The following is a 16,897-nucleotide window of genomic DNA, read 5'->3' as shown; positions in this document are numbered from 1 at the left end:
GACTGCAGGATTAGAAAGAGACAGAGCTGTGATGAGAAGAACATAGCTCGGAAAATTTTGTGATGTTGCTGTGAAATTCCAGCAGTTGTCTTCCATAACAGTAACATTTCCAAGCTATGAACAATGATCTCATATTGAACCCCCATGAAAAGATGATAGCAGTAATTGCATTTGAGTGGCTTTATTTTATACAGAGCAATCCATGGCTCTAGCAGTAATAGAAAGACGTCAAGGATGACGTGGTCAACTTTGCTTGCCAGATATCTACAGAAGAAATTTATTTGGCATACTTGAGAATACTTGTATGCTCAAACACTTGCAGACCCATTAAAAAAAGTAATTTGAGCTCCAACATCCCAACAAAGATGTATCCAGTTAACCCATTCTAACCTAAAACACTAGATAAGTTTAAACTTCTGCAATTTCTTGCAATAGTTTATAGATGCACAGGGTTTTTCTTCATTAGCTGTCAAATATGGGTATTAATAGGTTCAAAGATACACATCAATACAATTTCTCCCACTATTCCTACTTCCAGTTTCTCTACCTGATAATATGTATATTCAGACAATCAGCAAAGGTTACTTCTATACCCAGAATGGACAGAGTGGATATGTAAGAATAAAAACAACACTGAGACAAAAGTTTTATATTGTAGGTGAGTTAACTAACTCAAGATGTTAGGTGAATTAAACTGGATATCATTGGGAATCAAGCTCTGGCCAACTGCCTCAATGATTTATTTATTTTATTTATTTATTCCATTTATACCCTGCCTATCTGGTCATTATGACCACTCTACTTGGGATGTGGAAGGCTTCTGAAGGCATGCTAGATGCTATGTCCTCAAGAGACCTTACAGAGGCTCCCAAGTGGGAGAGGATGAGACCACTCCACTTACCCTCTACTAAAGATCTTGCCTTCAATGCCACCCATAAGAGTTGTTCCAGGAAAAACAATTAAAGTATTGCTATGGGAAATGAAAGTCTGGGTGCTTCACTACACCAGTTATTTCCCAACTGTAAGTGATAATTGATTGCATCTATACCAAGGTGTCTTATAACTGCAGAAAACCAAGGGTTGTGGTTGTACTCAAAGATTAAAGTGGCACTAAATGGGGGCCATATTGTCAGGATTTGTTCCTAACATGTGAACAAGGGGTTAAATTTATTGTTGTAGAGAGAATGTAAAATGGATAACAAATGTAAAGTCATGCCTCTAAAGTCAAAGTGAAATGGTTGACTGATGACATGCAGCTGGAACAAGCTTAGGCCGTGCTTGTTAACCATGTTCAGCTGCATGGTCTACAGTGATAGGCTGCTCTCACTATATAAAAAGAGGAGTGAGAAGAGCACTTTGCCACTCAGTTGTGAGTCTGGTGGTCTTTACTTCTTTAAATATCTGTGTTGCTCTAAGTGATTTATGCACAAGCTATTGTATAATGCCATGTACATATGTATGATCTATGCTGATATATGAAGTCTGAGTATCTCATGTCATAAGTTTCTTATCAAACTCTCTCTGTGTTTTTCCTAAACCCTCTGCGTCTTTATTCTGCTTACGTATTAAAAGGGAGGATTTGAAGCTACCTGATAAGAGACTCTGCATAACTTGTTATCTTGGGCTCCAAGGTTTCTTTTCACCAACAGAGTGCTCTTGTAGCTTCAATATCCAAACACTGACTCCAAGCTTCTGGAGAGGCAAATGTCATGTCGTTGTTTGGAGTTGGCACCCAGCCAACACATATTTGTACTGCAGAATAAAAAAGGGAAGCCACACACCCAAGGAAATGCTGTGGTCACATGACTCTTTCCTTTTTGTTTGTGGTAACATACATAACCCATAATATTTGGATTCCTACTGAGCACTGCCTAGATAATGTAAAATTCTCTTAAGAAGCAGCATTGCATGACATCTTATCTGCACATAACTCGATTTCTCAAGTCACAATACTGCATGAATGAATTTGTGTCACCACAGTGCTCAAATAATGCTGTAGAATACAGCATTTTTGAATACAATATTATACACTATCAGATACTGGAAATTAGAATATCTGAGAAGAAAAAATAAAGAGAAAAAGAATCGTCTTAAAAGATGGAATATAAATACTAGTAACTGCAGCTTATTAACTTGGTGTAGTTTAAAAATAAATTTTGGTTGGGGTGACCAGTAATTTTAGCATTACTCTTTCTTGAACTAAAATAAATCAGTATCAAGAACAAATAATCAAATAAAACCTGAGAGCCCAACCATCAGTTTAATGACAGATGCAGTAACAGACACACAATGTCCTACCTCTTTTGGATGTTTCTGTGCCATCGGAATCAGCTGTTCAGAGCTACTTCTTGAGGTAGAGGGTACAACATTAGTTGAGGCCTCTAAGACCACCTCAATTGACGGCTCCAAGTCCTGAGGGCAACAGAGACAAATATACCCCTCAGTAGTGTGCTGAAGTGGTCCTCCATGAGAATGTTTTAACAACGCAGTATGATCTGACTGAAGGTATTGATTGACACAAGGCATCTTTGGTTTCCAAAATTTGTTTTGTGTTCTTGAAACTGAAGTCATTGAAACTCTGTTACTCAGTGGGTCAAGTATTTGACTGTGGAGCTAGAGATTGGAAGTTCAAATCCCCACTATGCTTCTGAGAAGAGTCAGCCTCTGTTGCCTTGGGCAAACTGCACAGCCCCAACATGCCCCACCATGGAATAGAAAACCACTTCTGAGTACTCTCTACCTAGAAAACCCTGAAAGAGTCGGCATAAGTCAGAAATAACTTGACAGCACATAACTATTATTATTACTGTATAGCATGCAATGGTTGAAATCTTGTTCATAGTGCAAGTCAAATTGTAACATTCCATCCATTCCTCCTTGCTGCGATTTGTGGGGGACATCCGCACACACATCAAACCAGTGTGTGTGTGCACCACTGAGAATCATGGCAAGGGCAAGGGAAAAACGTATGGCGTGTATTACAATGTTAACCCATGTTAAAACCTGTATTAATCCAGAATCACATCCACATATAAAACTAAAAAGTTAAATAAACGAATCATAAAGTGATATTAAGCCATCAAGCTATCAAAATAGGTGCCTTCAAGATTAGAAAAAGTATCCACAATAGCCTCGTCACCTCTATACATGTTAAAGTAGCAAATTCATAGTGAGAAGTAGACCTATAACAAGAAATCTAATAATGTGGAGGTGTAAAGTCATGAAACAGCCACATCCTAAATATAAAATTAAAGTTATGGAATTTATTAATGTAATTCAGTTTAGGAATGTACATTGTGTAAGGATGAATCTTCAAAAAGTATATTAAATATCCGTATACTGTCAAGGATAGTCTTGCAAACAAGCAGAAAATCTGAAATAAAATGCTACAAAATTTCTATCCATGTTCACACCCATATTTAAATATCATATGAAACATACAACTAAATAACAGGAAAATTCTTTCTCCAACATGATACATTTGAATATACTCTACTAACTTTATCAGTTTTCATACATCATCCTTTATCCTGGATTCAGCTGAACATTATGCAGGCCATAAATTAGCTTTAAACAAGCTTTGAATCAGGCTGAAGCTAGTTTTCAAATTAAAAAGCCGTCAGTATATTACAAGGTGCTGTCATTTTATTACTGCAATCAATTCCTTGTGGCCTGAGGTATAAGGAAAATGGATGCTGTCTTCATTCGCAAAGGGTTTATCTCCTGCACCAGGCTATGAACTACTTGACTACAGTAATGAATTTGGAGCCAAAGTTACTAACCAAGACTTTTAAACAGTGAAGCTGAAGACAGTAGTTCGTTCTTAGAACTCCATAATGGGGGATACAAAGTCCTTTTTTGAAAGAAAAGAAATGAAGCTATTTCTTATAAAGTGGATAGATTATGAAAAAAAAGAACTACCAATTTCTTCCTCATATTATTTCTCATTGCTGCTAGTAAGTGGCCTACATTTGAAAGGCATACATAAAAAAAATCCTTTCCTATCCGACAGCAGTATAAAATTGTTCAGACCAAAGCTTTGGTTTTCTTATATAAAGGGATGTGTAACAAAAAAGTAAGCTTCTAAGTAACATTCAGCTTAACGAGAATAATGGTACTTTCTGATTTTGGAATAAATTATCTACAGATGCATAGACTTACATTTTCTGTATTTCTACAGTCCTGACCCAAATAGTTTTTCTAAGGAGAAGTGTGTAACCTCTGTGTTTGTATAAAGCTTACATGTTATCCCAGGAATAGCCTAATATAAAACATTAAAAGTATTCAAAGATGTCTTAGTCATGCTTGTACTCGAATATATGCTAATCATCAATCTATTTTCCACCCTAAACAAATTTCTTTGGATGTTCCTTCAAGTCAGGAGAAGGGTTGTAGGTAAGTGACAGATCACCGGCAGTGTCTGAGCAGGTTCAGTACTTTAGTAAGACTGCAAAAGGCTGCTGTCAGAAATCTTGGGAGAGTGCCATCTGTAGTCAATGTTGACAATATGGATGCATGGTCTGATTCAACATAAGACATCTTTCTATATATATTTGAGCATGTATGTACAGGCTTAAAGCCATAGCTTTGAAAAATAATCTTTATCTGTAAGATAATCATTACTTTTAAACTTAATGCAAAGTTGCAGATTTAAAAGGATTTTTTCATGTCTGTTGTCAGATGATGCTGATTGCTATTACTACCACTACTACTAGTACTAAGAATGTCATGGATTAAATCATCTAAAATTTACTAAGTAAGATACTCAGCTACAATTAATTTGTATTAGAAGACTACTACTGATAAGTATATTGTGGTGCATGGAGTGAAATCAAATGTCTATCAAGTGTTGTATCCAGATATCTACAATTTTCTAGATCTTTGATTAGTTATGGATGGCCAACAAATATTGCACCATCATGTTTCATCTAAGAATTGCTTCATCATGCACTGTCTTGTTCACCAGGTGGTTGCCCATAAAGTACAGGACATGTACATATGTAATAACAATAGTAGTAAACATAAAGTGTAGTAAACACTTAAACAGCAAATACTGTGAAACTGAAAGCAGGACTTCATCTTAACCCTTTTGGCCATTGCCGACAATTCAAATACTTGTCATTCAGCTTAACATTGTACATTTTGACTATGCCTTATTGACAAAAGGAAAGGAAGAGCAACAATTTAATCTCAAAATTTATCTTTTCACCCAGAAGTAGTTTGGTGGTTGTTTTATTGTCACACTAATTGTCACATTAATTTGTGAAATCAAGCACTAAAAACAAGCACTGAAAATAAATGCTCTCTTTGTGAATAGGTTTTATAAAACATACCACTCATATCCTTTGTTTCAAACTCATTTAAAAGCAGGCTTGCCCTATAAGGTTGAAAAGTATCAGGTGTGAGTCAAGAGAAAGCCATCTTGCTATAAAATTGATTTAATGCAAGCTAGTTGAATTTTCCAATGCCATTTAGTTGTACACTGCTAATACAGATCCTATTATTAATATAGAGGAAGCCTAACACAAAGAAGATTTTATTACATCTAAGTCAGCAGCATTAAAATTGGGCCTGCTTATTAAAAAGGAATGAACAGCCCAGCTACCACAGTTTAAGGGGCAAAATTAATCAACAACCTTTTGCTGAGCTCACAGTAACTGAAAGGTCAAAACTAGTGCTGCTTCAAAAGCTGGGATATTCTTCAGTCTTCGTAAATTAAAGACATGAAGACTGTGCAGAGCATTACTCTGTTAAAGTCACTAGAGTATTTTTTAAGATGGGCTCTCCTCCCTTCATACACACATTACAGTATATAGGGTTATATCTGTGAATTAACATGCATAGTCACTTTCTTCTCTTTTCCTCTCGCTCTCCCCACCCTCCACTAGTACTCATTATCATAAATTTAAATGTGTTGTTTGCACCATTCCACTGATGCTGTTCAAGGACAGCTTTGTATTCTGTACACAAAACAGAAACAATTTCCACAACTGGCATTCTCGCAATGGCACAAAACTGTGGGCATGATCACAAGGCACTGGAGGAAAGAGCTGCCCAACATAATAACATGGGGTTCTTGCTTTCGAGAAATGTGTTTTGTTTGTTTGACTCACATATTTTGTAAAAGGTTCCTATCTCTAACAGACATGATAGTACTTACCAGATGCTCTGAATCTACACACAGGTTCTAACCAATGAAAGGGGCAAGAGCACACAAGAGCTTGAGAAGATTCCATGCTTTAGTCATATGTCCAGGACAGCACAGAGCCCACAAAGAGATGGCAATGATTCAAGTAATTAATCATTTTCCATGACATTTCTTTTATGCACCATTCTAGAATTCATCCACCTCTCCCCTCATTTCCACCTCTGAGTAAATCTTTGTCAAACTTTTTGCAGTTTATAACCTTTTCCCATTTTTAATTTGGTGCCTTTTGTTGAAATCCATCTCAGAAGTAATTCATTCAGTATAAGACTGTGGCTGAAATCCTGTTCCTTTTCACATAATCTAAAGTCATGCCAGTGTAAGCATGCCAGGCATTACAACCAGGCAGTCTGGATCGCCTAATCAGATTGTATAATTCTTTTTTAAAAAAACAAATTTTCTTTCTTATTTTTTGTTAGAACAAGGAAGACAAGTGAGCAGAGTAAAAGGGCAAGATGAATAGCTGGCCCCCATGAAGCTACTTGGCCACTACCAAGACTTGAGCATCTGGGCTCAGGGATGAATCCAAGAGAACACTGAAACTGTGAATCTGTGTTTTCAAGGAGGAGTATAACCCTACCCAGCACAGGTTGAAACTCTATTCCTTGATATTCCCCTTGGCTGACCAGGAATGCCTCTGTCTTGTTTGGATTTAGCTTCAGTTTATTCACCATCATGAAGTCCCTTATATACACCAGACACTGATTAAAAATCAAAATAATTCCCTTTGCATAAAATGGAAAAGAAAGATAGGGTTTGGTATAATTCACATATTGATTAATTTTAAGTGCCAAACCCTGGAAACCTCTCCCAGTGGTTTCATATATCAATGTGAAATAGTTTGTACTCTGGGAGACACAGCAGGTCAATGATCAGGAAGTTGAGCAGGGGTTTGCTAGGACCATCTTCTGAGTTTTCACCTCCAGGAAGGCCTAGAGCCACTGTAGAAAAATGCCTCCAAGTCCCATCCCAGAGAGACAGGATACCACAGCTGATCATATCAAAAGCTGCAGAAAGTTCCAACAAAATTAACAGAGACATGCTCTCCCTGTCCTGTTCCCGGTGGAAACCAAAACAGTCTCTGTCCCACAACTAGGCCTGAAGCCAGATTGAAATGCATATAGGTAATCCAACTCATCCAGAAATTCACGCTCCTAAACTGTGCTCTATTTTTACATAATATTATTTTCTAACTCAATTTAAAGCCAGATTTTGTTTTATTAATCCACATTTTAACCGAAGCTCTTTATCTCATGTTCCAGTCTTGTCTAAAGTGCCAAAAATATGCTGAAATTCCATTGCACAATGTAGCAATGCATAGGGCTGATTATGGCTTCAGTTATGGTGATTTTTCAGAAATTAAACATTTCTGTTCCTCCTTGTGTACTGGGAGAAGTTTTTAATTTCTAGAGATTCCTGTTGCTGGTAAAATCATTGTGGCAGCAGCAATTTTCAGAAAGTAAATACTCCCCCTTGACCTACCATGCCCAATGGCTTCCTCACAATGAAAGGGATCACAAGGAAGTCTCAAGACTTTTGCAAAGGTTTGCAATTCATTTTCTAACATTTAATTTCAAGAAAACTAGCACACTTTGCTGGTTTGCCACTGTTCCTCTTCAGCAGTTGCATCAAATACAAGCGTCTTTTCTATAGTATGGAAGCCCTATGCTTTGTATCTACTCTTTCCTAATGATGTCCTTCTATTGTTTATCACCAAACCTGAATCATCTGTACCAGAGGTAATAAAACTAAGCAACAGTTTTGGGGGCCTCTTTGGCTATTCAATTGATGGGTCTATATCTGAGGTTACACCACTTGGAGTTAGTACCTCAACTAGATTGTTCAACAAGTGGCAATTTTGCTGATGTCCAGATGCTATTAAATAAGACATAATGATTCCTTGAGATATTCTCAACTCAATAACATGAGCCTTTCAGTATTGTTGACTGAAATATTTCTTGATAAGCCAGGCGTTATTTTAATTAACTATCTGGTATAAAGTGAATATAATTACAACTAAAGTTATTAACTATAGATACTATAAGTTCATTGTGTCATCCCATTCTAATTCCTCAAGGTAATTTTCAGAAAATTTATGTCATATTAAAGAAATGTATATTTTGGCACCTACAAATAACTGACACAATCATGCCAATTCATGGACAGTCATGGAATCAATCTATTCGACCCCACTTTTTTGCTGGATTGCTTTAGGTTCTGTCCATGTAGTAGTGAAGTTATCCTCCCAAAATTTCAGCAGCCAGGCTGCCACAATGTATTCAGCTACAATTTAACAGATACACACATGATAAATTAGCTCTGCGAGACAATCCTGATTGCAAGACAGTGATTTTAATGGGGGGAAAATGGGCTGTGGGTTATACACCTTAGACCAATTGATAAAACCAGATCACACATTTTTTACCATTTTCAGTGCTACAAGCTATATATGACCTAACTTCTAGAGTAGCACTCATTATATCTGCAATTACAACATATTTTGTCATGCATATACGGACCACTGGCCTTGAGTGCCTTGGCAATCCTTGCTGCTTTAGAAACATTAATTGTATCTTTAGAGAAATTGAGACCAACAACCGTAGTTTACAGATGCCTATTAGAAAACACACAATTTGATGTTCATAAAGTTAGAATGGAGTGGAACAAAGAACTGGACTACCCAATGCAAATTAACTAATGGAAATCTGCCCTAGCTTTCATACCTAAAATTACTTTTATACATATATATGTGCTCTGGTCCATGGGGTCACGAAGATTCGAATTTCTCTGTACATATGTAAACCACGCTGAATTATATGACTCTCCTTTCTGGAAAACATAATTTTGATTAAAGAGATAAGCAATACCTACTTGTACCTAGCAGGATTTTGTTTTTATATGTTTGGCTTGACTTGATTGTCACTATGCTTCAACTATCCTTTTTAGGTCCCTTTAACACTTAATGTCACTAAAACAAATACAGTAGCTACAGCACACAATACAGAGTATACCTCACTTTGATTATTGCAGGCAATCATGAAGGGTTAGATCTCAAATATCTATTGCTTCAAGTGCATGTAAAAGTTAGCTAAGCTTGAAATTCCACTCTAAATTAAGCAAAAGCAAAATTGGCTAAATTTGTTTATAATGCTCTTATACTCAAGTAATTTATATATGGGCATATAATAAATTACTCAGATTTTTTAACATACTGTATATTTATAAATGTCTAGTTGCTGAAGCCCTTGTTGCTTCAAGCTGGTGCTCCAGTTATGATTTAAGGAAGTAGCTGCTAAGTTGGCAATTTCTGGTAAATAAACATTTTAAAGTGTATGCAGTTAAGGTAGCTTCTAATATTGTTCATTGCATGTACAGTTTTCAAGGCAGAAGATGCAAAATATGCAAGACTCTCAAAACATACCCAAAGGAATTTTCAAACCAGTGAACCACATAATCACTTTCATCCTTTACCAAATATATGTTTAGTGAAAAGCTAGAGATAAATTTAATTGCTGGCAGAATTTAACAATGCAATGTACGTCTTCAGGATTTAGGGAAGATATTTTTAAAGCCAGCTACAAAATCACAAAATATTTGTGCAATCTCTTGGGAGAGTTAATTATAATGCACTTAAAATTATATTCACATATTAACTATTTGAAGAAGCAATGTTAAGAAAGAAGAAACTTCTAGAAGTCATATTATTGGGGTGTCTTCCCATTCACACACTGATAGTAAAACACCACTGTCTTTAGCAGAGATGTTGAAAAAGATGCTGCCACTGAAATCCACAAATATCAGCACAGTTTCAACAAAAAAGAAGAAATTCTAAAAATCAACAAAGCCTGGCTGCCAGCACTGAAAAATACAGCTTGCAGAAAGGTCAGCAAACTCTACCCAGCCACAAGGACCAGTGATCACTGCACACAAAAGACCAGTTAACAACACCCATCAATCACAGTGACAGATCATCTCCCCCCTTATCACAACAATACACCCATAACAAAAAAACACCCCGATCACCATAATCACCCAATCTCCTGAAAAGAACAAAAAGCTAATCCCACAGCTACAAATACTCAACTAACACACACACTACATCCAGAACACAGACAGAGTTCTAACTCCTGTCCTCTGAAGATGCCAGCCACAGGGACTGGTGAAACATTAGGAAAACCTTCAGAACACATCCAAACAGCCCAAAAACCTACAACAACCATTGGATCACGGCCATGAAAGCCTTCAAGAATGGGAAGATGTTAAACATTGTTCTATTCTTTATTATCAACTGCAATGCTCAAATTTCACAATGACCCAAAATCATTATGAAAAGGCATATTTTCCAAATAAATAGATAAAGTGTTTAGTGGTTTGAGTCTTAAATTCAACATTAAGAAAACCAAGTTAATGACAGTAAACAGCAAGCAGCCCAAGGAAAACATTTAAAGACCCAAAATGAAAGTATGACAAACAGAAATACCTTAGAATTTGGATGAATTGACAAGCACAATATAGCCATACAACCGAAGTCAGAATAATATATTCGCGAAGTCAGAACAGATGACTCGGAAGAGTATCAATTCCTTAAGACCGAGAATTATTCATGAAAATCAAAATTTTCAATGGTTGTGTGAATGTTCATTATATAGTGCCATGTTTTCAGTTCAAATATATATAGCACACAACCATATGCAAGTGTAGCATTCACCCCGATTTATGCTTTGCAAGTTATGCATTATTCATGTTATATGTTAATGTGGTTAAGAGGCGGGGCCGAAAAAGATGCTTAAAAGGCGGAGCCTGAGAGAGGAGCCAGTCAGTCTGAGTCTGGAATCAGAGAAAGGATAGTTTGGGGGGGGGGGGGTCTGAGGAGTAATTAGTTAGAGTGTAACCTGTGATAATAAATATAGGTTAATATTGATGACTGATGAATCTTGAAGAATGTGCTTATGAATTATTCCAGAAACCTTCTGTAAGTAATAAACTTCTTCTGTTTTTTTTAATTTTAATTTTAATTTTTAACAAAGGGTGACAAAAAGGGAAAAGGGAGTTAAGAGGGAAGAGGAGAAACAATAACATACTAACATCCATCCTATACATATTGCCATATCAAAATTCCAAATTACTCTTTTTACTGTTTTCTGCCTTCCAGATTTAAGTTCTCATTTCAATGTATGCTCTTCATACGCTGTCTGTTAACTCAATCCATTTATAGAATAAGTCCCATTTTTCAGTTGCCTTTTGTAAAGGACAGTCCTTCATCACTTCTGATAAAATGTCCATTTCCGCTGTTTCCCGTATCTTCTCTATGGGATCTTCTTGTTTTGGTACGGTCAGACTTTTCCAATTTTTGGCATAAAGAATTCTGGCTGCAGTGACTATGTATATAACTATATACAGTGGTGCCTCACATTACGATGTTAATTTGTTCCAACGAAATCACTGTAGAACAAAAACATCGTAAAGCGAAATTAAAAAGCCCATAGAAACGCATTAAAACCCGATTAATGCGTTCCATGGGCTTGAAACTCACCATCCAGTGAAGATCCTCCATAGCGCGGCCATTTTTGCTGCCTGTGCAGCGAGGAATCCGTCCCAGAAAAGAGCGGGGAGCCATTTTTTTTTACCCGTTGGCCATTTTGAAACCGCCAATCAGCTGTAGGAAAATCGTTGTTTTGCGAGAATCGGTTCCCAGAGCAGGGAATCGATCATCGCAAAGCGAAATTTCCCCATAGGAAACATCATTTTGCGATCGCTCTTGCGATTGCAAAAACTTGTCGTTATGCAATTTTGACGTAAAACGGAGCGCTCTTCTTGCGAGGCACCACTGTACTCCTTTGTCTTATCTATGTTATCAGGTATCATACTCAATAAAAACAGTTCTGGGGTTAATGGCACCTTACAAAGCAATATTTGTTGCAATACAGCATGTACTCTTTTCCAATACTGTTTCGCTACTCTACATGACCACCACATAATAATAATTTATTGTCATCGTAAGTATATACACATACAACGAAATTCACATATGATAATCGCTTCCCACATGTGCTTCACATTTCCAACACACATTTGATACATCTGTATATAACTTCGACAATTTTTCTGGAGTCATATGCCACCTATAAAACATCTTCTATATATTCTCCTTAATATATGATCTTGTAAGCTTTATATTATTTTGCCATATTTTCAACCATTGATCAATATCAACATTATGCCCTATGTTTTGTGCCCACTTAATCATACATTGTTTAACCATTTCGTCTTGCATTTTGATTTCTAACAGATACATTTTCTTAACTATTTTATCTTTTGAACCTAATAAAAGCTTATCAACCATCATTTGTTCTGAGTAGAAACCTTCTATTTTGTCTTTTATATATCTAGATTCCAGCTGTGCTCTGGACCACCAGTCTATATAAATATTCTGTGTCTCTAGCTCTTCTTTAGAACTTAATTCACCATCCTTTTTTTAAATAAATCTTGATATCTTAAAAGAGTAATAAACTTCTTCTGTTGAAATGTCAGTAATGGATGGACCTTCACCTTTTCGAAGTAAACCAAGTTGATAAAAGAGATCAACTGGTGGCAGCGTATCAGAGGGTGTGCTGAGATACCTAGTGAGCTCTGTATTTGGGGAAACAAGCAGGGGCCACGGGGGCGATCGCCACAGCAAGCAACTTACAAAGAGAAGCATTTAAGATGTGGATTTTTGTGGATGCTAAGAATTTCTTGGATTGGAAAGATGTCTAGTAAAGAATTTAAGTGAATATATACGTATAAAGAAGAAGCAAATTACAGCTCTTCCTTCACTGCCTAGTAAGATGTCTGTCTTAAGAAGTGGCAGATTATTATGACAACTCTAAAATAAACATGCTTTTTAAGTTCTGTACAATAATGCCAAGTGTTGAACTGATTATCACTGAGTACCACTCTGTCCCAGTAACATGATTTGTTATTTAAACAAGAATAAAAATTGGAGATACAGCTGTACACAAACTATAGGCTCAAACTAGTGGTGGACACTTCCATAAAGCAAAATGTCACAAAACTCAACATGATGTTACTGCAAGAAATAATTGTCACTGGAAAACTTTCCTATGAATAACTACTTGAGGTAACATAGCAGAGGCCATTATATTTCATGCAAATAGAAGATCCATTTATTAAATATAATAATAGTTTTAGCTGAACAATAAATTCAACTTTTAGATCACCTGGTGTTTCAGACAGGCAGAAAAAGTAAAGGTAAAGGTTCCCCTTGACATTTAGTTCAGTCGTGTCTGACTCTAGGGTGCGGTGCTCATCCCCACCTCTAAGCCATAGAGCCAGCATTTGTCCGTAGACAGTTTCCGTGGTCATGTGGCCAGCACGACTAGACACGGAACTTCGTTACCTTCCCACCGTGGTGGTACCCATTTATCTACTCACATTTAAATGCTTTCGAACTGCTAAGTTGGCAGGAACTGGGACAAGTGACAGGAGCTCACTCGATCGCATGGATTCAATTTTACGACTGCTGGTCTTCTGACCTTGCAGCACAGAGGCTTCTGCGGTTTAACCCGCAGTGCTACCATGTCCCTTAACAGGTAGAGGGAAGTAGCAAATCCGGCCTGGATTGTTTAAAAAAAAACATATTTTATTCAGATATAACAAACATGAATTATTTATGAGCAAGTAAAGCAAGGGCCCTCCAATTCACAATCATTCAATCAGCCTGCTCTATTAAGGCTGAAGAACTGAATTTAGCCCCTAGATCAGTGGTTCTTAACCTTGGTTAAGAATTGTGACTCCCAGAAACCCCGGCCAGCACAGCTGGTGGTGAAGGCTTCTGGGAGTTGCAGTTCAAAAACACCTGAGTAACCCAAGGTTAATAGTTATTTATTTATTTATTTATTTATTTATTCAATTTCCCCCCCTCTAGACAACGTCTACTCAGGGCGGCTTACATCAGTTAAAACCACTGCCCTAGATCACTCCTCTGTATAATTTTGAATAAACAAATGGTTGAGCTCTCTGGAACAATGGATTCTCAGTCTACAGTTCTGACTGTAAACAGACAGAATCTAGTGTTATCTCCTATAGCAATGGTTCTCAACTCTGGGTAACCCAGGTATTATTGGATTCAATTCCCAGAAGCCTTCACCACCATCTGTGCTGGCAGAGGTTTCTGGGAGATGAAGTCCAAGAATACGTCAGTAACTCAAGGTTGGGAACCACTGTCCTATCCTTCCTGACATGACTCAGATATGTGAAATGGCATGAAAATACAAGTATAGTCCAAGACTGTGCTCACTCACTCAAGCATATTGTGCCCCATGCTGTTGGCACAGTTACCACCCACTCACCACAAGCTCTATGCTGCTCCAATCTGCAAGCCAGTGCTGCTCAGGGTATTTGTCCATTCCCCAGTGTGACTTCTGCTTCCTTAATGCTGCTGTCATTTCCTGCTGGCCTTCCCACTGTCCAGGGTTCAATCTGTATGCCTGTTACAATAATTTCCTAGGTATCCCTGGCAGTGGTGTGCACTCTTTTTGTTTGGCACAATCACTTGGAAGATGGTTAGAGGACCTAGGGAAATCCTTTAAAAATATTTTGCCTGCATGTGTTTATTTCAAAGGGGAAAATAATAGATATATAGCATTCATATCGAGTGTAACAAAGTTCCAGATATCCAGAAATTCTGGATTCTAAAATTCCAAATTCTGAATCCATATTCCGCATCTGAATTTTGGTGCTGATGCATATCCCTATTAAAAATGTACACAAACAATTATAGTACATGGCAGATAACTTTTGAAATAAAAGAAAACCAAAGAGTGCTAGATTTCTACATGGATACAGTTAAAATGTACACACATGTAACATTATTTCTTTGGGGAAATATCATGAATAAATTGTTCATGGCATGCATTTTGCTGGCTAAAACTTTGGAAACACCAGAACAGCGTATTTGTCTCTAGCTATTTCCCCCCCAAGTACCTGAATTCTTAAAAGCTCTCTCTCTAAATATATTTCAGCAAGTACACAAAGTTTTGTACCTATTAACAGTTTATTAGGAGGGCTGTAAGTGAAAGAGCAATATCTATTTTCCCAATAATCTTGTTCTATTAAAGTCTATATGGGTTCTTGTAATTAAGTAAATAATAACCAAACTTTGCAATCATGATATGTTAATAGAAAGTACTAATAGAGAACTACATTCTGCTAGCAAATTTCCATATAATTCTATTGTCAGCATGAGACCTTAATTATTAGTACACTAATCTAAAAGCATGGAGTCTAAAGAATCTTATGAATCCCATTAGATTAAAGAAGTGAATCAAAATGTATTTTATAACTATCAGACTTTATAAATGAAAGCCTGTTAAAGGTGCTGCTGTCTTGAGGACATTGACTTCTTTAAGTATATGACCACAGTAAAGCTCTGTTGACCACGGATTACAGAAAACTGTTCTCCACTCCCCACTGCCAATTTTTATAGACAATGACATTTCAGATAAAATAAAGATCTTACGGGAAGACAAACGGAGCCCTGTCCCATCGTCCCTCCATTGCCCAAAGAGAAAATGAGAGCCTGCTGGCCAGAGTAAAAATCCCTTCATATCCATTTGGAATTTTATACATGTCCAGCACAGTGGGAACTGAATGCAGGAAAAACTCCATGTTTGGGGGACAGAACAGGGTGCTTTCTGATGAATTCTTTCTTACCCCCAAGAGGCTTATGTGGCAGCAGACAGCAGTACAGTGGTGCCTCGCACAACGGTCGCTCCGTAGAGCGACGAATCCGCGCAACGATGCCGTTTTTGCGATCGCAAATGCGATCGCAAAACGGCACCTACATAGGGGAAAATTCACAGAGCAAAGGTCGGTAAGCGCTTCGCTTACCGACCTTCGCTTTGCGACCCGCCGATCAGCTGTTCCGAAAACCATTTTGGGGCTTCCGGCAGCGTTTTTGCACGCTCCCCTTGCTTACCAAGGGCGCGAAAACGCTGCGCCCTGCCATTTCGGCTGTTCCGGCGGCCATTTTGGACCCGCCGGACAGCTGATCGCAGCGTTTTCACGCCCTCGTTCAGCGAGGGGAGGGCGCGAAAATGGCTGCCGGCTATACCGGAACATCGCACAACGGTGAGTATTCGGCCAAATTGGAACACATTAAACCATGTTTAATGCGTTCCAATGGCTTTTTACTTTCCGTAGTGCGATGTTTCACACAGCGAGGGTTAATCCGGAACGGATTAACCTCGCTGTGCGAGGCACCACTGTATAATTTAGAGTCACTTCAATGACATCTCAATGATGTTTTCAAGCTGCCTGGTGCTAGGGATAAGGGCAAGGCAGACATTTGCACAGTGCCATCAAGTGCCAGAGAATCTGAATACTGATAAAAGGTCCGCTTAGGGTCTACCATACTTTCTCTAGAGGTCTTCTTATTTGAATTGTATGTGACACCCACAACTTCTCCAGTGGAAAAGGGAGCACTGGATTATGTCATTAGTTTAATAAAAATCAGAAAGGTAACATGAACCCGTAGAAATAGTTCAATTTACATTTATAAAGCTTGTAATAATGTTCATTTTTAAATCAGAGCAATTCATACAACTTTTCAGTTAAGTCTCATGTGGTGAGTGATTTTAAGAATATAGTACATTTTGGAATAGTTATTTTTTATTCAATCTGGAGAACGAT

At 37.6% G+C, this 16,897-nt stretch overlaps 1 protein-coding gene across 6 annotated transcripts in view; it reads right to left on the bottom strand.

Moving 5' to 3' along the window:
• PHF14 (PHD finger protein 14) overlaps nt 1-16,897 on the bottom strand; it is a 177,095-nt gene that overhangs the window by 38,540 nt on the left and 121,658 nt on the right. For 3 of the 6 annotated variants that reach the window (XM_020781667.3, XM_020781680.3, XM_020781673.3), the window contains one exon: nt 2,299-2,412. The exons of 2 other annotated variants lie outside the window; for them this stretch is intronic. In XM_020781667.3, the coding sequence (XP_020637326.3) occupies nt 2,299-2,412 (114 nt within the window). Of the gene's footprint in view, nt 1-1,589; nt 1,753-2,298; nt 2,413-16,897 lie in introns of all 6 variants that reach the window. One more of the 6 variants, XR_012088290.2, reaches the window with a different exon arrangement.

Source organism: Pogona vitticeps, chromosome 6, assembly GCF_051106095.1.
Source record: "Pogona vitticeps strain Pit_001003342236 chromosome 6, PviZW2.1, whole genome shotgun sequence".
In the NCBI taxonomy this organism is placed as follows: domain Eukaryota; kingdom Metazoa; phylum Chordata; class Lepidosauria; order Squamata; family Agamidae; genus Pogona; species Pogona vitticeps.
This window is presented reverse-complemented; position numbering and strand designations above follow the sequence as displayed.